The sequence below is a fragment of the Schizophyllum commune genome (genome assembly GCF_000143185.2).
Source record: "Schizophyllum commune H4-8 unplaced genomic scaffold SCHCOscaffold_7, whole genome shotgun sequence".
NCBI classification, from domain to species: domain Eukaryota; kingdom Fungi; phylum Basidiomycota; class Agaricomycetes; order Agaricales; family Schizophyllaceae; genus Schizophyllum; species Schizophyllum commune.
Window position 1 is genome coordinate 728825 of NW_026089544.1, and position 20420 is coordinate 749244.

The window sequence follows — 20420 nt, forward strand, 5'->3', positions numbered from 1 at the left end:
CATGCTTATGTACGAAGAGGCGTAATGGCGCCAACGAGGACAATTCCCGAGGTTTCGAAGGAAACTATGTTGGCGGTGGCAAGGCCGTGACGAAAATTACTGACCTGTGCATCCAGAGTGACCATATGGACAGTGATATATGGGCTCTATATGTTAGCCACTGTAATTTTTCCAGCTACTGTATCTCTGTATGCAAGCCGTCTGTAGACTCGGAGGGTCAGAATGAGATTGAAGGCCCACAGACCGTGACACAAGTCATGAGCTGTGACATCACGCGACGCGTCGGTCAATTGATTGAGCACACGGCGCCCGCGCGCGCGTTATTGTTCATCTCTTGTCTCCTCCCTCATCTCCTCCCTGACCTTTCACATCCTTAATCATGGCAGAACTCGAGAATGGAAGTCCTTCTCCGACACAACCTCCAGACATTCAGAATCCAGGTGAGCAGCAATCCATGAGAAGCCTGGCGGACGGGCGCTAAACTCCAGAAGACCAGGAAGACATGATTCGCATCATGCTCGCCACAGACAACCACATAGGGTATATGGAGCGCGACCCTATACGTGGACAGGACTCTATCAACACGTTCAAAGAGATACTGCAGCTCGCTGTGAAACACGACGTATGGCCCGTAGAACAATGGACGATCGAGCAGTGTGGCTGACGCTGCTTACGTTCAGGTCGACTTTATTCTGCTTGCGGGCGATCTCTTTCACGAGAACAAGCCCTCTCGAGAATGCTTGTATCAGGTCATGGCATTGCTGCGGGAGTACACGATGGGGGACAAGCCGGTACAAGTGGAACTGCTGAGCGATCCGAACGACGGCAAGGCAGATGGCTATTCGTGCGTGACAATGCAATTGGCTCTTTCCCTGAGACTTAACTCGTCCATCACAGCTTCCCCGCAGTCAACTACGAAGACCCCAACCTCAACGTCGGCATACCTGTCTTCTCCATTCACGGCAATCATGACGACCCACAAGGCGCTGGTGCTGTTCGTATACCAACTCCCTCGTCTGTCCATGTCTTCTAACTTTTGAGATATCACAGGAAGGTGCCCTTTGCGCTCTTGATGTCCTCTCCGTCTCCGGCTTGATCAACTACATGGGCAAGTTCGACCTGCCACTTTCCGAAGCAGCGGCAGCCAAGGACGGAATCGCTGTCAAGCCTGTACTCCTTCGCAAGGGAAATACTCTGCTAGGCCTGTATGGGATTGGCAACGTGAAGGACGCGCGCATGCACTTCGAGCTACGGAGTAACCGCGTGAAGATGTTCATGCCGCGGGACAAGGATAGCTGGTTCAACATCCTACTGCTACATCAGAACCGGTAGGTAACAACTCTGTCGGTACGTGACTTCACTAACCTGACCCGTGACAGCGTTAAGCACGGCCCACAAGAGTTCGTTCCGGAGGGCATGTTCGACGACAGCGTCGACCTCGTCGTCTGGGGACACGAGCACGACTGCAGAATTGTCCCCGAGCCAGTCGCAGGAAAGAATTACTACATCACCCAACCCGGTTCCTCGGTTGCAACATCCCTCTCCGAAGGCGAAACCATCCCCAAGTAAGTAGAACTGCGCTTCGCCCATGCCTCCTTTCGTGTTTACCAGAGCCAGACACGTAGCCATCGTCTCCATCCAGGGCAAGGAGTTCAAATTCGACCCCATCCGCCTCCGCACCGTCCGGCCCTTCGTCACCGAAGAAGTCGTCCTCAGCGAAATCGCCGACGAAGAAGACCTGGACCTCACCGACCAATCCCAAATCCACAAGTACCTCAAATCTCGCGTCGATGCCCTCATCGCGCGCGCCCACGAGGAATGGGAGGCACGAAATGCCGAAGCGGTCGAGCAGGGGGATGACCCGCTCCCCTCCATGCTCCCCCTCGTCCGCCTACGCGTCGAGACGACGGGCGTGTCGGAGATGTCGAACCCGGTGCGCTTCGGGCAGGAGTTCCAGGGCCGCATCGCGAACCCCCGCGACGTGCTCATCTTCCACCGCGCGAAGCGGATGGCGCGGAATGCGAAGGTGGCGATCGAGAAGCCGGAGCTAAGCATCGACGACCCGGAGTTGACGACGTCGGAGAAGCTGGAGAAGGTGCGGGTTGGGACATTGGTGAGAGAGTTCTTGGCTGCGCAGGATATTCAGCTGCTGGGGGAGATGGGGATGTCGGATGCGATACGGATGTTTGTGGAGAAGGACCAGATCCACTCGATTCAGGAGTGAGTTCGGCGCACGGATGAGGGTCGAGGTAGTGCTGACGATTGTTTTGCAGGCACGTGCAGGCCGAGTTGAAGAAGATGCAGCAGAACATGCGGATAGACAACAAGCTGGAAAAAGAGTTGGATGATTCAGACATCGAAGAGCTGGTGAGTCCTCTTCCCCTCTCCCCGTCTAACTCGAGCTGACCTCCACCAGCTACACAAAGCCAAGGAGAATCAGGAGAAGGAGTACGAGGAAACGTACAAGCAGCGCAAGTCCTCGAAGGTATGCGGAGTCCCACTCCAAGCCTAACTCACCCCTGACAATCCATAGGGCAAAGGCAAAGCCAAGGCGCCTTCTCCGACACCCGCAGAAGAGTCCGACGACTCCATGAAGATGGACATCGACCTTGGTACCAAGGGCTCTGACTTCGACGACGACATGGAGTCGGACCCGCCTCCGAAGAAGAAAGCTCCTGCGCGGAAGGCGCCTGCGAAGAAGGCCGCGCCCGCGAAGAAAGCGCCAGCTAGAGGGGGGAGAGGGAAGAAGGCGGCAACGCCGGTAAGTATACTGTGATGGGTTAAGAATTGTCGTAGAGATGCTGACTACAAACACAGGACGATTCGGACGAGGCCGAGGTCATCGACATCGACGACGTGAGCGGCAGTGATGACGATGATGAGCCGCCCCCGCCACCAAAGAAGAAGACAAATCGCGCAGGGACGTTGAGGTAGGCGTACGGTGGTGCTACTCGAGAACTTCAATGCTAACCTTCGCGCCTCTAGTCAAACTGGAACGAAGAAAGCACCCGCGAAGAGAAAGACTGCCGCAAGCTCTTCGAAGCAGACGCAGCTGACGTTCACGCCAGCGACGACGCAGCGGACGTCGAGTCGGGCTGCGGCGACTAGGGCGAGGGGGAAGATTGTGGTGAGTAAATGACTCGATGGAACATGAGAGAGTAGACAATGACTGATTGACCCCCAGATCGAGGATGACAGCGACGATTGATATATCTTCGAATACACCGTGTTCTCTACATGTATACACTGCTTAATGTGCTCACTACCTATTTACTGCTGCAGACAAGCCTGACCATGGTCTTCGACGGAGCCCCGTGCCACCCACGTTCCTCGCCAGGTTTCCGAGGTTTGCGCGCGTCTTCGAGATCGAGTATTGAAGCGCGCCCCTTGTTCCTTGACTGCGAACCCAGGTGAGTCCTCGTTCCTCGTCTATCACTCAGGTGCCTCGACAAACAGGCGAATGTCCGGAGGGCAAGCGCGTCGAGGACGCAAGGCAGCACCCTCTCGAAGCTCATAAGCTATGCATGCCCGCCGAGATCCCAACACGCGCCTCCTCAGCATGCCCGCCCTCCCTCTCATCCTCGCCACTGCGATTGCCCTCACCCTCAAGGCATCCGCCCAAACCGTCGCCGACCCATGGGGCCAATGCGGCGGCACCGGCTGGTCGGGCGCCACGACCTGCCCGAGCGGCTACACCTGCACCGTCAGCAGCGAATACTACTCTCAGTGTATCCCTGGGAGCGGCGGCGGAGGTAGTGGAGGTGGCTCGGGCACGGCCACGACGACTGCGGCTGGCGGATCTGCGACGCTTGTACCGGGGTATTCGTTCATTAGGGCGGTGGTGAGTGGGTTGCTGAAGTACTTTTCTGCGGGACTGCAGTACGACTTTACTGCGGGGCTGTATGATGACTACAGTATTCTGCGAATGCGGGTCAAACACAACTTCCTTGCACCTTCCTTCCTACGAACCGTCAGTATAACCCCCACACCCATCTTCAGCAAGCCCCCAACTTCCACAAATACCTCCAGTCAGAGATCCTTGAGACCGCGTCGGACGCGGTCTTGGGCGAGCCCGCGGACGCAGCGCAATTCGAGATCACGGGCGGGCAGTTAGTGCAACATGCATCGGGTGAGTGAGCAGGCTCGGGCGTCTTCTGTGTGTTTCAGACCAGTTTTTCTATTCAAGCCTCTTCTCCCTGTCCAAGCGTCATCTTTCTGTTTGGTCATAGCCTTCCTTCTTGTTTTAAGCCTATTCTCTCTGTCCAAACCTATTCTCTTTGTTCGAGAATCAATCCCAAAAGACGTGTATACTTAACTCAAATACTAAGTCCACCTCTCCCCAGCCGCCCCCCTCTACGCCACCGTCGAAGCCCCCGCCAGTGCCGAGACCAAGAAGCTCAAGGTGACCTGGTCGGCGAGCAAGGACACCCTCGGCACCTTCGTCTTCCAGGGCGACTCGGTGGAGTGGAGCTCGCCGAGTGTGAAGCGGCAGCAGAATAATGTGAGTGGGGTGAGATTGCTGGTTCCCTGATGATTTGTTGGTCTCCTGATGACTTACTAGTCTTTTGATGACTTGCTAGTCTCGTTGACCAGTGGTACGGTGACCGAGATGCCAGTCGCGTTGGAATACCTTTCGTGGGCTGGATGCTGACTATCGTTTGCAGGCCTGGCTCGTCTGCGAGGACACAGAGGGACACAAGGATGTGTATATCAATTTGGGCCCGTATTCGTACGTGCATTGGGCTCGCGATCTCGGTCAAGAGAAACTGAAAATGAGACTGACCAACCTGCAGGTACCAAACACCCGAAGGCTGCGTCGACCAGACGATCCACGGGTATACGGGGTCGACGGCGACGGCGTGAAGGGCGTGGTCGATTGCCGCTGTGTGCGGTCACCCACACGGTTATATCGGCCAAGGTGTTTGCTGCTGAATGGTTTGCGAGACCGTGTCAAGCCTCGTGGTTCCCGATAAGTATGGGTACAGGGTATACCATTTGTTCATCATTATACTATACAGAAAGGATACAGGTTCAGGGTGAGTCCATAGCGAAAAACGAAAGCGAATAAATAGGTAAGGAGGGTGGATGCCGGAGGAAGAGGACGGCAGAGGATAAGCTACAGCGACGGTATTCAGCAGTCGAGCGATGGCGGGGTCGGCCTTGTGGGCGGTGCACAAGTCGTGGGGCCGACACTTGGTAGGGCAAAGGCAGCAAAATGTGACGGAGACAGGGCGTGTTCGTGAAAAGCACGCTTCATGACTCCTCCACCTTGGGCTTCACGTCCCTCAGCCCCTTGTTCTCGCCCTTGCCGTCCACGAGGATGATGTCCCCATTGTGATCGTAGGTCGCGTTCGGGTCTGTGTGCGTGCTCAACACTATATCGCCCTCTTCGAACTCATCACTTACCTCTCTTCTTACTCACAACCCCTGGCCCCACCCCCACCCACGCGGCCACCTCGCCCACCCACGCATACACGCCCTTGACACCTCCCTTATATGCTAGTCGGCAGAGGCGGAACGTAGCGTAGGCCGCGGCCCCGGAGGCGAGGACGAAGAAGGAAAGGACGGCGACGAGGAGGAGGGTGGCGAGGAGGATGGAGACTGGGGGAGGGGAGGTCAGTATGCGGTTGTGTATATTCGCCAAGCGATGACGTGGAGAAACGTGACGAGAAGGACGGCAGAGTAAGTAGAATGATGAGGATGGAAGGGGCTAAGTTGGAGGATAGAAGGGGGGGAGCAAGCACAGCAAGGACATCACTCACGGAGGAAGAGCTCGACGGCGATGATGACGCCCGCGGCGCAGCCGAGAGCGAAGAGGAGGATGGAGGTAATGACGAAGAGGGAGAAGCCACTGTGGTGAGGGGTTAGCATGGAGTCGCGCAGGCGATATGAGAATATCGGAGAGGGGTCGTCATGGTGTGAGAAGGAATGCAAGGGTGTGCGGGGAATGCAAGGGTGCGGGAGGAAGGAAAGGGAGCGACACGCACACGAATGTGAGTACGGGCAACAAGCTTAGCGACCCGAAGACGGCGACGACGGCCTGTGGGGAGGCGCGTTCGTCAGCTGGAGTTATGTGGTAGGGCAAGTGCTACGCACAAACAGCGCCGGATGTTCAGCGTAGAAGGAGGCTCCCGTGTCCAGTGCGCGTCTGCCGTACGAGCTTTCGAATCTGGGGAAGGTAGGTTCAGCATTGTAAGAGAGCAAGCGAGGGAGGCCCAGTCACACTCACCGATGCGCATAGTCCCTCACCGCCGACGCGCTTCGGTCAAACGTCGACTCGAGCTGCTCTTGCGGCGGGGCTTTCTCTTCTGTTGCGCCCATCGTGACGGGTGCGATGGAAATGAGGACAAGTAGGAGGCGTCAGAAGACCAAAGCTCGGTGCTTGAGCTGAATCGAGAAGGCGTGTGTATGCGTGTTGTACGGCGCGTATGCGTATTGTACCGCTAACACGCGCGATGGAGTATGGAGAACAAAGAACGCGCCAAATGGGTCCGCGATGACGCACTTCCTTCGTCGCGTGGCGCATTATCGCGTACACCACGTGGCATAATCACCCCCTCGCCGCTATCACCCATTCACTGTGCGCCTTCGGGACCTCGCTGCTCACCGCGTTCATCAGCGCGTACACACACACATCGTTAGTGCATACAGTTCATCAACCTGACATCAGGCAGCCCATTCATCGCCGCATACACCGCGTAGATACAGCGCGACCATGCACCTGACCTCCCCCTCCTCCGCTCCCCCCACCACGCCCGAGATGTCCCTCTGGCGCCCCGACGACACGACGCGCGCGACCGCCGCGCTGCCGGGTACGGCAGATGGCGTCTGGCGCAGCGATATCCTCGACGCGATCGAGGAGACCATCGCGGGGATGGATGAGGAGCTGAGGGCGTTGAGCTTGGATATTCATGGTGAGTAGACGCTCCGTGGGTTGCCGTACTCGATAGGGTGGGTGCTGGTGCTGACACCCTCCTCACAGATCATCCTGAGCTCATGTTCGAGGAGCAGTACGTTCACGTTTTTATCTGCACTGACTTGGGTGCTTAGTAGCCTCTTTCCCTCCCCAGCCGCACCCACGACGTCCTCACCGCCTTCTTCGAAAAGAAGGGCTTCACCGTCACCCGCCACCACATCCTTGAGACCGGCTGGCAAGCAGTCTGGGAGCACGGCGAGGGCGGAAGGACGATTGGGGTAAATTGTGAGGTGAGGGCGATTTTGGCTCGTTCCCCTTTCCTGCGCCTCAACCTCTTCCCTTCGCCCCTTTTTACCCTCCCTCTCCCGCTCGTCTTCCGTCTTACCTTTTCGTCCCTCCTTACCCAACCTCGTCACCATTTCATAACAGCGGAAGAATGAAACTGATGCCCCCTCAGATGGACGCCCTCCGCGGCATCGGGCACGCTTGCGGACACAACCTCATCGCCATCGCCGGCGTAGCGGTGGCCTGCGCTGTCAAAGCGGCCCTTCAGCAGTTCGATATCAAGGGAAAGGTCGTGGTTCTGGGGACGCCGGGTGAGTTGCTCAGTTGTGGTCTTGCTCTTGTATCGCAAAATGGCAAAGGTTCCGGACTTTCCGTGCCAGAGGGCGCATATATGCGTCGACCAAAGCGCTCATGTGACCATGAATGCGTTGTACATGGGTGTTTGAAGGAGAGGAGTCAAACGCTAACCTTTTTCCCCGCAGCCGAAGAAGGTGGAGGCGGCAAGGTCATCATGCTCAAGCACGGCGCGTACAAGGGCATGTCCGCCTGTCTTATGTGCCACCCTGCCCCAGGCCCCAAGGGATCCGTCAGCCTCACGAGCTGCTTGGCTATCCAGCATGTAGAGGTCGAGTATTTCGGGCACACGTGAGTATTGCTCTTTTTCGCTGCATATCCCCATTTTCTGTGGCATAATGCCCTTTCCGCTCCCTTTTCGTACCCCCCTTCTTCTCGCAACCGCTTCCCCTCATCATCACACGCCCTCGAGCTCCACGTGCCATAGCGCGAACAAGAGAAGCAGAAGGAGAGTGGCCAAGCACAGAGGACGGCTAAGTGACGCCTGTCCCCTAGTGCCCATGCTGCTCTCTCCCCCTGGGAGGGCCGGAACGCGCTCGACGCGGCCGTTCTCGCGTACAACAATATTTCCGCCCTCCGACAGCAACTCAAGCCCACCTACCGCGTACACGGCGTGTTCGAGGGCAGGGATTGGGCGGTGAATGGTGAGTGTGGAAGGTTTTCTACTGTTTATCATGCCTCCCTTGCCGTCGTTCTTTCCTTCGACACCGAGACGTAGCATGTACTGACGTGCCTCCTGTCTTCCAGTCATCCCCAGCTATGCGAAGTACACGTACGTTTCCGAAAAATAGGATGGGCCTGACGTGGTACTGAAGCGCATCGCAGCGTCGCCATGCGCACGCCGACCCTCGCCGAGCTGCAGCCGTTGGTGGACCGGGTAATTCCGTGCTTGAAGTGAGTGGGCGATCCAATGTTTTCATCTCTTTTCCAAATACTTCTTTCCTACCCTTCATCGCACCGACCCCAGGCCCCCTCGAGTCCTTGCTGCCCCGGCTACTGCATTCACTAGCCTCAACGAGGATCGCATGCTAACTACCCTCTAAGAGCCGCCGCCATGGCCGCGGGCGTCCAGTACAAGATCAACACGCTCGGCGCAACGTTCGATCTGAGGCAGAATACGGCGTTGGGAGCGGACGTCGCTGACACCGTCCGCCGCCGGTACGGGGCTATCGACTACGAGTATGGAATCAAGAGCGCGAGCACGGATTTTGTGAGTGTTGGGTTCTCCTTGCGTTGTAAGAAGGTAGAAGGGATGCTAACGCTGAACCGGCGTGCAGGGCAACGTTACCTATGGTACGCTGAGATAAAGCTGTTCAGCGGCTTCGCAGCTGATCCGTTGCAGCCCTCCCTGCGTTGCATCCTGGGTTCGGTGAGTTCGCCGCCTTTGATACGCCCTATTAGACTCATTCTAACCCACCCTAACCCAGCGATCCCCACCAACCCCGGCGGCGGGAATCACACGCCCGAGTTCACCGCTGCGGCCGCGACTCCCGAGGCGCACGCCGCGTGCCTGGACGTGTCGAAGGCGCTCGCGCTTACAGGCGTGAGGGTCGTGGCGGACGAGGTGTTTGAGAGGAAGGTGAGTTGGAATGGAGGTCGAGATGTTGTTCTCGCATACGCTGCTTCTCAGCGCGAGGACGCTGCGGGATGAACGTTGTCCTGCCGAAGGCCATGAAGAGTGTCCGGTCGTGCAGAGCAGCGAATCATGGCTTACGCTTCCACAGATCTGGAACGCCTTCGAGAAGGACAAAATCGAGCGCGGGCAGGTCGAGTTCGACGAGGCGGACCTTGTTGAGCAGTTCGGGCGTATGAAGACGTGGATGGGGCATATGGGGCGGCGGGATGACGAGAAACGGGGGCCGTGCTGCAGTGGTGTGCATGATGAGTGAGGGTGAGGGTGAGCTCTGTTCGGAAGACGTCCGAATGAAAATGAGGGAAGGCTTGATGGACAGGGGGCCAGGAGACATGGGGCAGGAATACTAACAAATATATAGGTTGATAAGTATGTGAGTCCGAACTATCTGTGAAGGATATGTACACTAATCTACATTTTTATCGGCAGGGATGTCAGTAAATATGTATCGAACAATGAACTATGGATCAATCGTCGAGGCAAGAATAGGGGTGGACAAGGGACACGGTCAGGGTATGGCCAGTATGCGCAGATCAGTTCTCGGGCTTGCGCGCATAAATCATGTAGAACATCGCGCTCGAGTTCTTTGTCACCTCGTATTCCTTCTCCGCCGCGTCGAACAGTGCGTCGAGCTCCGCCTCCGAGCGCACCGATCCCGACGTGCTCGACCTCGGTCCCGGACCCTGACCCACCAACCCCTCCGTCTGCATGAACGGCGTCTTCATCGACCGGAACACGTTCATCAAGTTGACGCGCGCATCCCTGCCCTCCTCCCCCGCCATCGGCGTATCCCTCTCCTCAATCGTGATATCCACGAATCCCGCCTCCTCCAACAACCGCGGCAGCACGTCCACATCCCACGCCAGCCCATGCGACGCCAGCAACCTCCCAATCAAGCCCGACAGCCTCTCCGCCGCCGGCCCCGCGCGCCAGCGGCCCGCCTCGCCCAGCTGCACCCACCCGCCCGGCCGGAGCACGCGGAAGATGCCCGCGATGGCGGCCTCCCACTGCGTGCGCTGGAGCGCGAGGTAGAGCAGGCGCTGGTGCACGAGGTCGAAGCGGCCGGTCCAGGCGGCGGGGAGGGCGGTGACGGAGGTGACGGCGAGTGAGACGTTGCCGGGGCGGGAGGCGAGGGGGAAGAGGCGCGGGGAGATGTCGATGCCGTGGAGGACGGAGCTGGGGTGCGCGGCGCGGGCGACATCGAGGAGCCAGACGCCTGCGGGATTGGTTAGTGTTCAGTTCGACAGGGGTGACAGGGAGGAATGGAGGTGAGTGGTATGCGGCCGGACTTACCGGCGCCAGTGCCACAGTCGAGGATGAAGAGCGGTTGGGTTAGGTCGATGGGTGCGAGGACGAGGCGGCCTTCGTAGAGGCGCTTGATAACCTGATGTTGGAGCTGCAAACTGACGATGTAATATGCAATCAGGTAAAGCCCCCTGCGCATACCACATTCGTACGCACCGCTCTCCCTCCTCATCATCGCAGGGCAACAGGTACTGGTTCACCGAGTGGAACAGGCGCGGCTGGGACTCGGCCTTACTCGAAGACGCCGCCATAGTCACAGGCGAAGTGGGAGTCGAGAGCACCGAAGGCGGAATCGTCGCGAGCATGGATGCGAATACTAGTGAGCAGGTACAAGACGCTGGGAAGCGAGGTATGTCCTGCGGAAACACCCTCCCCCTCCCCGCCCTGGCCTTTATATTGACACCCTGCCGGCACAGCATTCCGAACAATGTCAGTGCCACCCCCAGCGGGGCAGACCTGACTCAGCCCGACGACCATGGCACTGGCATTGGCGCGCCCGCCACTGTCTTGGACGCCGCATCAAGGGCGCGTGGCACGGCGGCTCCCCTGCGAGTGGTAGGTATCAGGCTTCAGCGCCTCAGCCCCCGCCATTCACGCTGACACGAGAGGCCAGTGATGCGCTGCTACATCCGCTGTTAGCGCAATCGGTGGGCGATGGGGTCGGCCACGGATCACGAGGAGGGAGCGCTCCCGCTGCTCGTCGCGGTCAGTGGGGAGGAGATCCAGGGGATTGGCGTATTGATGGCGTCTTCTAGCTCATATAATTTGTTGCGGGGACGATCATCTCGCGCCTCTCATCTGTGTTCGCAACGACAGAATCAAGAAATGCAGTTGGAGGTGAACGATACGCCCCCCTTGGTGTCACCTTCATCTGTCCGATTTTTTCGGGCGATGAAACCACCCCCGTCGACCCTCTTTGGATGGCAGTCCTGTGTATTCGTCTGAGGAGGGGCATTTGCCATCGCCTGGATCTGCGCGAAGGGTGAGTAATGGCACTTGTCCCCCGTAAAGCTGTGTTAATTACCGAAGAATGCGCTTAATGGGCGATAGCTGCATACTTCGTGTCATGACACGCCATCTTAGTAGGCGGTGCGCTGCCTGTCTCCTGAAATCTGTGCGGGTTTTCAATGAGTGTTCTGTTGTCACTGTCAAGCTCCAGCGCTGTCTGATGTGTCTGTGAACGTCAATCTGGAAATGACTTCCAACTTCAACATCACGTGGGAAACAGCTGACCGTGCTTGCGCCAGAATCGCTTGATTTGTTACGCAAGACGTTCATCTCAGTCCATTGTATTGCGCTATATGTGCCAGCGTTGTCCTTCACTGATCGTCCCTCCGGCCATTAATCAGAATCCTTTCCACCTTCTGACGATCTCAAGCCCACCGAAGAAGTCCCATGGTCACGATCCCAAGATCAGGACTTTCCAGCGCCACGACCGCGATTATACAAGTCTACGAGATCGCCACACTAGTTGGGGTCGCTCGGTCCTCTCGGTCTTGCTTGCCCATCGCGACCCCGTCTGAGGACCCGAGGTACGCGCTGACCCTTCTTTGCTTCCACTGAAATGGCGTGGATCAGTCTTCCAATACCTAGTGCGCGCGTCAGCCATTCGCCCTTCTGCTGCGCTACAACATAGCGCGTTGATCAGACGGTAAGGTAAATGAAGGGACTAACAGATAATGCAAGACTCGGGCAGGGGCCGGACAAGCAAACTGGCATCTTAATCGTCGGCCCTTTGTCGACGGTGTCCGGCGTCTTTCCGTGTGGACACGTTCTCCAGGGTCGCGCGGGGCTCCTCAAATATGCCCAGTTCCTGCTTACTCGAGGGCTATCAGTCACTGCTAAAAACGCTGCGTAGGGCCCAAAAGAATTTTCTTGCTTGTTCTCGCCGCCCACATACACTCGATGCGCCCCTCTTCTCTGGTGCAGATCGCGCCCTCACCCGCACGCTCGATCTGCGAGTTCGTCTTCACCTCAGTATCTTGGTACTTCTTCTATCAACACCTACCCAAACAGAGTACGCATTGTGGACCCCTTCAGAGGCGATATGAGTCGATGTCCTCCGGGTGGGCGTCTAATAGTTCTAATATTATGAGCAAACACTCCACTTGCTCTGCAGCGAGCTTCTGCCCACGAAGGGCAGCAGGGTCGCAAGGCAAATTCAGGACCGATGAGTGAGGACTGAGCTGCATGACCGGGGGACTAACGGCAGCAGCAAAAACGGTCTCGAAGAAAGCGAACCGCTCGCAGCTATGCAACGCCATTGAAGTTCAACTCGAGGTCACGCGAAAAGCACATGACATTTTCCGCGGGATCATTTCACGTGGAAATACTTCCGATCAATTCCCACCACAAACCTTGAAGTCCAACTGCGAAGTTCGACTTTGAAGACACCATGGCTATGCACTTGGAGACTGTAGGGCCCTCTCACTGCGCTGGAGCGAACATACTCTGCGATCTGCTGCCGGCTTGGCGCCATGGCTGCGATGACGATCCGCCCGGCACCTGAACGTCGATAGTGACACCGAGACAGCGCTATCAGCCCGGCTTCCATTGACAGTCGTCCCTTCTCCCCCGACGCCTATTGTCTATCTAAGTATGTGCCCAAGTCGTCTTCATGAGCCACACGCTGTGTCTTTAAAGAAACTCTGCCCTTCTGCAATGCGTACCAGCAAATTGACTCCCTATGAAGTCAACTTGCGCATGCTGTCCCACTGTCACCCCGCCATTTAGTCTCATGTCTTAGACGCCGCCGCGCGCCTCATAATCTCAGTTTTCCAAGTCACTCCCGGCGGCTTCTATAAGTAAACACGGTGGAAGACCGGCGGTCCACTAGCTCGCCCGTCATGACTACCCCTCCTTTCGCCAGCACGTTGAGCACGCCAACGGGATCGATGCATACGGCGGTCTCGATGGACTCGATGATGGACAGCGCGAACACGAGGGGAAAGGCGACCCCGCCGTACGCGTCGGCAGACCCAAGCGACGGTCTCGATTACACCCCCAGCTACATGGAGGACGCACCGCCCAGCTACTCAGACGACTCGCCCAACTATTCGACTTTGTCCTCGTCGGCGTCCTATCCCGCGGCGTCGCGAAAACAGTATTACAGGCCGCCCTCGCTTGCGGGCGCTCTCCTCGAGCGCGAAGGTCTCGGCGACCCCGGCGCCTTTCGCACCGTATTAGGCAAGCACACGCACGCCGCGCGCGCGCCCTCTTGGCAGTGGCCTCAGCGGTCCTCGCCCGCGTCCACTGCCGGCCACGGACGCTCGCCCTCCTGCACCGCGCGCCTCCCATCATGGTCAAGCACCACCCCCCGGCGCAGCCTCCCCTCGCGCACCACGCTCAAACCCACATCCCACGCGCTACTATCCCACACGCCCGTCAGCACCCCCCGCTCGTGGAAGAACTCGCAGAGCCTCTGGCTCTCGCTCTACTTCACCGCAAACCTCGCGCTCACCTTATACAACAAATCCGTGCTCATCAACTTTCCCTACCCCTACGCCTTGACGGCGGTACACTGTCTATCTGGGACGATTGGGACGATAGTGTGCGCGTGGCTGAAGGTGTTTAAGCCACCGCGGCTGACAAGGGACGAGAAGGTGGTCATCGTGATGTTCAGTTTTTTGTACTCGATCAACATCGTGGTTAGCAATCTCAGCTTGGGGTTGGTGTCGATACCTGTACGTGTTCTGCAGTACATCTCGGCACATCGACTAACATATCATAGGTGCACCAGGTGGTCCGGGCGCTGACGCCCATCTTTACGCTGGCCATATCCATGATCCTGCTCTCCAAGCGACCATCGAGGGGCAAGGTTATCTGCCTCATCCCCGTCATGCTGGGTGTTGGCTTCGCCACCTACGGAGACTACAACTGCACATTCTACGGCTTTATCCTCACTATCCTCGGTACCGTCCTCGCCGCGCTCAAGACGGTCCTCACCAACGTCCTGCAAACGGCCCCCAAGGCACCCATGACCCACGCCTACGACAGCAAGAGCGAGAAGCTCCCCGCACCCAGCACAATATCCTCCCCCCCGAAATCGGTTCAGATACCCGTCAGCCGGACGCATACTCTGCACTTCCCCCGCCCGACGATTTCGCTCGACCCCATGTCGCTGCTCTACGTCCTCAGCCCCATCGCGTTTGCGGAGTGCATGCTGCTCAGCTGGATGACCGGAGAATGGGATCAGGTCGTCACGGCACTTGTGGGCAAAGACGGGCGGAGCATCCGCGCGCACTCTGGCATCGTTACCGCGCTCGCGCTCAACGGCTGCATTGCGTTCATGCTCAACGTCGTCAGCTTCGGGGCGAATAAGCGCGTCGGCGCGGTCGGGATGAGCGTGGCGGCGAACGTGAAGCAGGCGCTGACGATCTTGCTGGCGGTGTTGATCTTTGACTTCATGATCACGCCGTTGAACGTGTTGGGAATATCGTTGACCTTGATTGGCGGTGCGCTGTACGCGTGGGTGGAGCTTGCGGAGAAGCAAAGGAGGAAGGCACTGCAGGAGGGACCGAGTACCGCGAGGCCGTGAAGCTCTCAATCTTCGAGTTACATCCTATATTCAACTGTGCCAGCAGTCTATGTTGCTCAACAGACCAGTATACCTCGTAGAATTCAACTCTATGTTTCTGTGTGCCGCCTCTCATCTGCCACATTGTAGACCAGCGCTATGTCGCTACACTGTAACTGCAAACAACCTACTTTCTCAATGAAAATTTCCCGAACCCCTTATCACTCGAGCCCTTTCAACAATTCTAGAATAAGACGGGCCCTTTCGGTGCTATCACCAGTTGTGGGTCCGAGAGGGAAAAGTGGCGGTGTTTGTTTGTTCCTGCTGACACGTCCACTAATTGAAGCGGTGTGACGCGTGACCATTATAAGGTCTTCCTTGTCCCATCACCGCCTCCGCGCCTCTGCATCTTACCCTCACTCGCATTGGCAAGCCGCACCGCACACACAAATATGCCACCGGGCGCCTCATCAACGAGCTCGCTTCTGGGAACGCGAAGACGTACGGAGGAGCCAGAGAACGGCGCATCAGCGAGCAAGCGACCGCGGCTGGAGACGAATCAAGAGGCGCAGGCGCGGCAGAGCAGTAAGAAGCGGAGCAAGAAGCGTCGGAGGAAGGGCCCGCTTGCTACTGCGGCCAATCGCGGGGATGAGGGTGGGGAGGAGGACGAGGAGCAAGAGGAGGTGGGGACGGAGGTCGGCCCGGGTTTAGTTGCGAAGGTGCGTGATAATCCGTGGTAGAGAAAGGCGGGGTGTGCTGACAATCGGTGTAGAGAAACCACGCGGATGAGGATGTCGAGAACAAGGGCACACGTTCCCGATCGCGTAGTCAAGGAGAGAAAGCGGAGGCGAGGTCGAGGCCACCCAGTCCCCCTCAAGAAAGTCCCGAGGAAATTATCGCTAATCTCAAGGCTGCATTGGCGGCGCAGTCAGTGGTACGTCCGCCTTGTCCTCTTTGTCCGCGTTTAGAGGCTTACCTAGACACCAGCAACTAGCCCTCAAGAACGACACAATACAGTCGATTACCAACAGCCTAACCTGCCAAATCTGCCTTGATTACCTGCAAAAGCCCTTCGCTATGGCTCCGTGTGGCCACATCGCTTGCTACAGCTGCCTCAAATCCTGGTTCACTGCTGGCAGTAATGGTCCGAACTACGTGCACAAGAAGAAGACGTGTCCTCACTGTCGAGCCGTCATCCGTGAGCGCCCGGTGGAGGTGTGGGCCGTGAAGGATGCTGCGACGACGTTGTTCAAGGCAGAGGGCGCTGTGCAGGTCCCACTCGTTGCAGCACTTCCGGCCGAGGTAGCAGGTGCTGCGCCCCTCGTGCCCGCGGCGGCTACTCCGGACGATGCGGACCCTTGGAAACATATCTTCCGTCCCATCTACAAACCGCCTACACCTGGTGACCGTCCCGGCGTCGCTGACGATGTCGATGAGCAAGAAATGGGCATGTACGACGCCGAGGATCAAGTATACCGTTGCTTCGACTGCATGCACGAGATCTGGAGCGGCGAGTGCACGCACTGCCATCGCGCGTATCCTGGCCACCCCGCGGACTACGACGACGAAGACGATGAATTCATTCCCTTCCCGCGCATTCCGCTGTTCGACTTCTTCCCGCACGAGGAAGACCTAACAGACGACGAGGATGGGTTCGATGGATTCGATCTGCCCAATCTCTACGGCGACGGCTACAGCGACGGTGAAGAGGAGGGTGAGGAAGACGGCGAAGCCGATGAGGAAGCGCCACATCTGGCCCCATCGGACGAAGAAGAGGACGACAACGACGACGCGCTCAGGGCCGCCGGTCGTCGGATAGCCCGCCTCACCCGTACCCTGTTCGCCCCGCGGCATGAAGTCATCGACGTGAGCAGCGAGGAGGAGGAAGAGGAAGAGGAGGCCATGCCTGTTCCACCGAGGCGACCGAATCGCCGTCGCCTCCCTGCCGTCGACTCGGACGAGGAGGATGGGGAAGAGGACGGAGGAGGCGTCGCCGAAGTCATTGAAATTCAGGACGACGAGGACGACGGCGCGTCCGACGAGGGGTACCCCGTACCGCATCACGCCCCGCACGTCGATTTTCCTTATGGCCTGAATAGTGGTCCGCGGGTCCATGACCCATACGCGCACCTGGACGAGCGCCTCGACATCCAGGATGACAGGTCCGTCGTCGAGGATGGCGACCAAGTGGATGACGGCGACCAGGTGGACGACGACGAATACGATCACCGACACCCGTACGCCGAGCACTACCCGCCCGATCATCTCGATAGGGGTGGCAATAACTACTACGGCCAGGGTGCCTTCGATGATGATGACGAAGAGTACCCGGACTATGGCGGCGTGGAGGACGAGGATGAGGAGGCGGGGATTGTGTACCCCAGCGATGAGGAGAGGTACTCGGACGAAGAGTGAGTGTTGTTACTCTGTTTGTTCATTTCTTTTCATGTTGTGCGCGCGTGAAAAGGTTCGTTCTGACTATCGTTGTGTAGGTATTAAACTTGTTCGTCCTTCTTAGAGGCACCTTAGAAGTTTGCTTGCAGGATTGCATTGGTATGTGCACCAAAGTTCCGTCGGCGTTCGCTAGCCTGACCGTACGTCCAGATCGTCAAACTATGTGTATATGTACATCATGCCGTTTCTCTCTCTATGATCCATGCTCTTTCACAGTAATTTAGGCAGGCTCACACCACGTCGTTTTCATTGCGCCGTCTACCAGCCGAAGTACGTCGAAGTCTCACGCAGGGAATGGCTAGCCTAGAGTCGGGCAGACATACTGTTTGTCGGGCACATTGGCCGCTATCCAATTTCTTGGCTTCGAAATCGAACTCAGGGTTGATAAAGAAGTGTCTCTCACAGCGATTGCGACCCATCCAATTGAACAAAGGATAACTGGTCTCAAGCACGAATTACTGAAGCTTTCTGATGCTATTGTACAGTCCCTGGATTCTTATCCCAGATCATAAGATCCGAGTACGTAGATTGTACCTTGAGTTTGTTACACTAAACGATCTGCACAGGAGCAGAGACACCGCCCGTGAGGACGAGGGGCGGGTCGTAGTCGTCGTACGGGTACGTGATGTATGCCCAGACCTGGTGAGAAAGCGTCAGCCATCCTCGAAGATGAGAGACGTGTACGAAGGACTCACTCCCCAGTTGGGTACGTCAGCACCGAAAGCGCCAACCGCGTCCGGGATCCTGACGTCCTTCCTCAGGATCTTCTGGTCCGCGCCGTAGTCGTTGCGGGCGAGGACGACCCACGGGGTGGGGTCGCCATTCGTCCTCGTTCCCTGCATCAGGAAGTCGACCGTCTCGGGCTTGTAGCGCGCCAGCGTGGAGTTGTAGACGAGGGTCACCGTCTGCGAGGCGTGATCAGTCGGTCGTTGAGAGCGCAGCATGATGAGTAAACGTACATCGCCGGCAGTGACGGTGCTGTCGCCGTCGACCGTGACGACACCGAAGCGTAGCGCCTCTTGCGCGAACGCGGCGGTCGCCGCAGCGAGCGCGGTGGTCAGAGCGAAGAAACGCATTTGAGAATACGTGAAGGTTGTAAAACTGCTGTTTGGAGCTGGAGGATATGACGCCTACTTTCTCTGCTTTTATACCAGTGGCGTCGGCACACTTGTAGCCCAACCTGCCGAAAATGTATAGATTTGAACGGCATCAGGAGACCGCATCGACGCAACTCGAGAGTAAGATGGACGCAGAGCAGTGCCCTTCAACGGGTCTCGTTGCTCAGCGGGGATGTTCCGCTCAGTCACTGTCCATTCAAGGCGGGGACGCAAGGTCGGAGAGGCAGTGTTCGAAAGAACCAGAATGAAGGCCACCGTCTCGAGGTGATACTTCATGCAAGATCGACGCCATTGAATCGATGCGCGGCACGCGCACGGGACGGCCAGGCTCCCTGGATTCAGAGTTCATGGCGAGGATGTGCATGCACGATCCGGGAACCGCAGACCGGCGGAGACAGGTACGGTGGTTTCACTCTGCTTCGAAGGTACTGGAAACCCACCATTGGATGAGTGGTGACCTTGAAGGCAGTTTAAAGCAATGTGCGGCCGAGATGGCACCAGCCCGCCACCGAACTTGTCACCCTGAGAGTCCTGCACAGTGGACCCACAACATGCGTGGAGGAGTAATTACCTGTTTTGGTGTCTAGATGAGTCGCGGACCTCGACAAGTGTTCAGAAATTTCTTTTCACCGCAGGGCTTACAGCGCCCAGAATGATATTCCTTGCCACCATCGATGAAATCTGCGAGCGATCTTTCGGGACAAGGCTCTTGTTCAAACAGCCTTTGTAAGTCAATCGTCGACAAGGCTCAAGTCGCGGGCAAGGCCAAGTCTTTCGTGCCGATGAATCAGATGCTTATTGACTAACTCGAGAACCAACAACCACAGCAATAGAGCTATTGAAACTAGATTGTAAGTGCTCGAATCCAAGTCCCTTGTCCATAGCATGACATGCTAGATTAACCGTGTTCAAACGATGGTAATGGCGGCCGTAGTGCCACCCGAGAGGACAACGGGCGGGTTGTAGTCATCAATGTTGTAGGTGATATACGCAATGACCTAGGTAGAGCCTTAGCAATGGGGAAGGCAGAGTTGTATGCGACTCCACTCACCAGCCAGTTAGAGACGTCGTCGCCGATGGCGCTCTTGACGTCCGGGAACTACGTCGCAGCGTCAGCCTTGAGTGAAGCACCGAACGTTGAAGTGGAGACATACCGTGATGTCCTTCTGCAGGACCTTCTGGTCCGCGGAGTAGTCGTTGCGCTCGAGAATAACGTACGGCGTCTGGTTGCCATTCGCCCTCGTCCCCTGCAGGACGAAATCCACCGTCTTGGGCGTGTAGCGCGCAACGGTGGAGTTGTAGGTGAGGGACAGCGTCTGGACGATGATCAGAATTCGACTGGCCTGAGAATCACGGACGGCCATACCTGTCCAGCGCTGATGTTGCTGCCGCTGTCGACGGTGAGGGCACCGTAGCGAGCTGCTTCCTGGGCAAGCGCGACAGTGGCCGCGGAGAGGGCAGCAGCGATGGAGAAGAAACGCATGTTGTGTGTGAAGTGTGGTTGAGGATGTGACCGAAGCTGGGGAAATGTAGCCCTCGGTCTCAGGCTTATATACCTACCGTCGCAGCGTCGTGCGCGTCATCTCGACAACACGGCGCTGTCGCCAGACCAGGTGGCCATGTCGTTCTGCACGGCGTCAGGAGGCCGGACGAAGACAGGGAGAACTTACCTCGCTACGAGGAAAGTGTACAGTGAAGCGCGGAGAAACGTGGTTCACGAGGTCATAAAAATATGCCCTTGCCGGGCGAACAATTTCCGGTTCCAAAGACATCGCCCAAGTCTGCATCGAGGACGCTCGCAGTCCTTAGTTAGGGTAGTTTAAGGCCCAGTGGTTAATT

At 57.4% G+C, this 20420-nt stretch overlaps 11 protein-coding genes across 11 annotated transcripts; 6 read left to right on the forward strand and 5 right to left on the reverse strand.

The window, feature by feature from the left end:
* Positions 1-331: 331 nt before the first annotated feature.
* On the forward strand, positions 332-3312 carry SCHCODRAFT_02628339 (DNA repair exonuclease). The gene is made up of 13 exons (XM_050345468.1): positions 332-440; positions 492-622; positions 681-844; positions 898-994; positions 1051-1328; positions 1380-1565; positions 1618-2220; positions 2274-2367; positions 2417-2485; positions 2534-2761; positions 2818-2930; positions 2986-3127; positions 3185-3312. Exons 2-13 carry the CDS (start codon positions 503-505, stop codon positions 3206-3208), a joined length of 2118 nt encoding a protein of 705 aa, XP_050199548.1. The 5' UTR covers positions 332-440; positions 492-502; the 3' UTR covers positions 3209-3312.
* A 247-nt stretch (positions 3313-3559) lies between these two features.
* SCHCODRAFT_02506670 (carbohydrate-binding module family 1 protein) lies at positions 3560-4863 on the forward strand (the record flags this gene model as incomplete). Its single annotated transcript, XM_003031408.1, has 5 exons — positions 3560-3841; positions 4000-4129; positions 4344-4501; positions 4665-4729; positions 4794-4863. 5 exons carry the CDS (start codon positions 3560-3562, stop codon positions 4861-4863), a joined length of 705 nt encoding a protein of 234 aa, XP_003031454.1.
* Positions 4864-4939: 76 nt separating this feature from the next.
* SCHCODRAFT_02628353 (uncharacterized protein) lies at positions 4940-6485 on the reverse strand. Its single transcript, XM_003030994.3, has 6 exons — positions 6230-6485; positions 6097-6169; positions 5988-6040; positions 5763-5851; positions 5407-5601; positions 4940-5357 (listed from the first exon to the last, which is right to left on the reverse strand). The coding sequence occupies exons 1-6, from the start codon at positions 6319-6321 to the stop codon at positions 5254-5256; spliced, it is 606 nt and encodes a 201-aa protein (XP_003031040.1). The 5' UTR covers positions 6322-6485; the 3' UTR covers positions 4940-5253.
* Positions 6486-6760: 275 nt separating this feature from the next.
* SCHCODRAFT_02506595 (uncharacterized protein) lies at positions 6761-9206 on the forward strand (the record flags this gene model as incomplete). The annotated part of the gene is made up of 12 exons (XM_050343179.1): positions 6761-6914; positions 6983-7010; positions 7071-7206; positions 7374-7512; positions 7684-7846; positions 8051-8199; positions 8303-8327; positions 8381-8449; positions 8600-8765; positions 8833-8848; positions 8898-8924; positions 8983-9206. The coding sequence occupies 12 exons, from the start codon at positions 6761-6763 to the stop codon at positions 9204-9206; spliced, it is 1296 nt and encodes a 431-aa protein (XP_050199549.1).
* A 274-nt stretch (positions 9207-9480) lies between these two features.
* SCHCODRAFT_02628358 (S-adenosyl-L-methionine-dependent methyltransferase) lies at positions 9481-10938 on the reverse strand. The gene is made up of 4 exons (XM_003030993.2): positions 10908-10938; positions 10650-10840; positions 10482-10591; positions 9481-10404 (listed from the first exon to the last, which is right to left on the reverse strand). The coding sequence occupies exons 2-4, from the start codon at positions 10796-10798 to the stop codon at positions 9722-9724; spliced, it is 942 nt and encodes a 313-aa protein (XP_003031039.2). The 5' UTR covers positions 10799-10840; positions 10908-10938; the 3' UTR covers positions 9481-9721.
* Positions 10790-11444, forward strand: SCHCODRAFT_02628367 (uncharacterized protein). Its single transcript, XM_050345469.1, has 3 exons — positions 10790-11045; positions 11101-11198; positions 11249-11444. Exons 1-2 carry the CDS (start codon positions 10845-10847, stop codon positions 11107-11109), a joined length of 210 nt encoding a protein of 69 aa, XP_050199550.1. The 5' UTR covers positions 10790-10844; the 3' UTR covers positions 11110-11198; positions 11249-11444.
* A 348-nt stretch (positions 11445-11792) lies between these two features.
* SCHCODRAFT_02312698 (uncharacterized protein) lies at positions 11793-12175 on the reverse strand. Its single transcript, XM_050342340.1, has 2 exons — positions 11877-12175; positions 11793-11815 (listed from the first exon to the last, which is right to left on the reverse strand). Exon 1 carries the CDS (start codon positions 12100-12102, stop codon positions 11935-11937), a length of 168 nt encoding a protein of 55 aa, XP_050199551.1. The 5' UTR covers positions 12103-12175; the 3' UTR covers positions 11793-11815; positions 11877-11934.
* A 1230-nt stretch (positions 12176-13405) lies between these two features.
* Positions 13406-15030, forward strand: SCHCODRAFT_02668580 (TPT-domain-containing protein; the record flags this gene model as incomplete). The annotated part of the gene is made up of 2 exons (XM_050346594.1): positions 13406-14176; positions 14224-15030. The coding sequence occupies 2 exons, from the start codon at positions 13406-13408 to the stop codon at positions 15028-15030; spliced, it is 1578 nt and encodes a 525-aa protein (XP_050199552.1).
* A 328-nt stretch (positions 15031-15358) lies between these two features.
* Positions 15359-17414, forward strand: SCHCODRAFT_02312727 (uncharacterized protein). The gene is made up of 4 exons (XM_050342341.1): positions 15359-15728; positions 15782-15943; positions 15997-17061; positions 17109-17414. The coding sequence occupies exons 1-4, from the start codon at positions 15462-15464 to the stop codon at positions 17124-17126; spliced, it is 1512 nt and encodes a 503-aa protein (XP_050199553.1). The 5' UTR covers positions 15359-15461; the 3' UTR covers positions 17127-17414.
* A 490-nt stretch (positions 17415-17904) lies between these two features.
* On the reverse strand, positions 17905-18420 carry SCHCODRAFT_02628375 (uncharacterized protein). The gene is made up of 2 exons (XM_003030992.2): positions 18159-18420; positions 17905-18102 (listed from the first exon to the last, which is right to left on the reverse strand). The coding sequence occupies exons 1-2, from the start codon at positions 18405-18407 to the stop codon at positions 18013-18015; spliced, it is 339 nt and encodes a 112-aa protein (XP_003031038.2). The 5' UTR covers positions 18408-18420; the 3' UTR covers positions 17905-18012.
* A 936-nt stretch (positions 18421-19356) lies between these two features.
* Positions 19357-20251, reverse strand: SCHCODRAFT_02580581 (uncharacterized protein). The gene is made up of 4 exons (XM_003030991.3): positions 19948-20251; positions 19736-19897; positions 19633-19680; positions 19357-19579 (listed from the first exon to the last, which is right to left on the reverse strand). The coding sequence occupies exons 1-4, from the start codon at positions 20062-20064 to the stop codon at positions 19490-19492; spliced, it is 417 nt and encodes a 138-aa protein (XP_003031037.1). The 5' UTR covers positions 20065-20251; the 3' UTR covers positions 19357-19489.
* Between the last annotated feature and the right edge of the window lie 169 nt (positions 20252-20420).

What these genes read in the sequence shown, in the direction of transcription:
- SCHCODRAFT_02628339 (XM_050345468.1), top strand. Translation starts at nt 503, where the DNA reads ATGATTCGCATCATGCTCGCCACAGACAACCACATAGGGTATATGGAG. An exon ending in ACCCACAAGGCGCTGGTGCT is followed by an intron (nt 995 to 1,050) that starts GTTCGTATACCA and finishes GAGATATCACAG; the next exon opens with GAAGGTGCCCTTTGCGCTCT. An exon ending in ATTCAGACATCGAAGAGCTG is followed by an intron (nt 2,368 to 2,416) that starts GTGAGTCCTCTT and finishes GACCTCCACCAG; the next exon opens with CTACACAAAGCCAAGGAGAA.
- SCHCODRAFT_02628353 (XM_003030994.3), bottom strand. Translation starts at nt 6,321, where the DNA reads ATGGGCGCAACAGAAGAGAAAGCCCCGCCGCAAGAGCAGCTCGAGTCG. An exon ending in CGCCGTCGAGCTCTTCCTCC is followed by an intron (nt 5,602 to 5,762) that starts GTGAGTGATGTC and finishes CCCCTCCCCCAG; the next exon opens with TCTCCATCCTCCTCGCCACC. An exon ending in GGTTGTGAGTAAGAAGAGAG is followed by an intron (nt 5,358 to 5,406) that starts GTAAGTGATGAG and finishes GCACGCACACAG; the next exon opens with ACCCGAACGCGACCTACGAT.
- SCHCODRAFT_02628358 (XM_003030993.2), bottom strand. Translation starts at nt 10,798, where the DNA reads ATGCTCGCGACGATTCCGCCTTCGGTGCTCTCGACTCCCACTTCGCCT. An exon ending in GATGATGAGGAGGGAGAGCG is followed by an intron (nt 10,592 to 10,649) that starts GTGCGTACGAAT and finishes TTACATCGTCAG; the next exon opens with TTTGCAGCTCCAACATCAGG. An exon ending in CGACTGTGGCACTGGCGCCG is followed by an intron (nt 10,405 to 10,481) that starts GTAAGTCCGGCC and finishes CCAATCCCGCAG; the next exon opens with GCGTCTGGCTCCTCGATGTC.
- SCHCODRAFT_02628367 (XM_050345469.1), top strand. Translation starts at nt 10,845, where the DNA reads ATGTCCTGCGGAAACACCCTCCCCCTCCCCGCCCTGGCCTTTATATTG.
- SCHCODRAFT_02312698 (XM_050342340.1), bottom strand. Translation starts at nt 12,102, where the DNA reads ATGGCTGACGCGCGCACTAGGTATTGGAAGACTGATCCACGCCATTTC.
- SCHCODRAFT_02312727 (XM_050342341.1), top strand. Translation starts at nt 15,462, where the DNA reads ATGCCACCGGGCGCCTCATCAACGAGCTCGCTTCTGGGAACGCGAAGA. An exon ending in GCCCGGGTTTAGTTGCGAAG is followed by an intron (nt 15,729 to 15,781) that starts GTGCGTGATAAT and finishes CAATCGGTGTAG; the next exon opens with AGAAACCACGCGGATGAGGA. An exon ending in CATTGGCGGCGCAGTCAGTG is followed by an intron (nt 15,944 to 15,996) that starts GTACGTCCGCCT and finishes CCTAGACACCAG; the next exon opens with CAACTAGCCCTCAAGAACGA.
- SCHCODRAFT_02628375 (XM_003030992.2), bottom strand. Translation starts at nt 18,407, where the DNA reads ATGCTGCGCTCTCAACGACCGACTGATCACGCCTCGCAGACGGTGACC. An exon ending in CTGACGTACCCAACTGGGGA is followed by an intron (nt 18,103 to 18,158) that starts GTGAGTCCTTCG and finishes CTTTCTCACCAG; the next exon opens with GTCTGGGCATACATCACGTA.
- SCHCODRAFT_02580581 (XM_003030991.3), bottom strand. Translation starts at nt 20,064, where the DNA reads ATGCGTTTCTTCTCCATCGCTGCTGCCCTCTCCGCGGCCACTGTCGCG. An exon ending in GCAACATCAGCGCTGGACAG is followed by an intron (nt 19,898 to 19,947) that starts GTATGGCCGTCC and finishes ATCATCGTCCAG; the next exon opens with ACGCTGTCCCTCACCTACAA. An exon ending in ACGACGTCTCTAACTGGCTG is followed by an intron (nt 19,580 to 19,632) that starts GTGAGTGGAGTC and finishes GGCTCTACCTAG; the next exon opens with GTCATTGCGTATATCACCTA.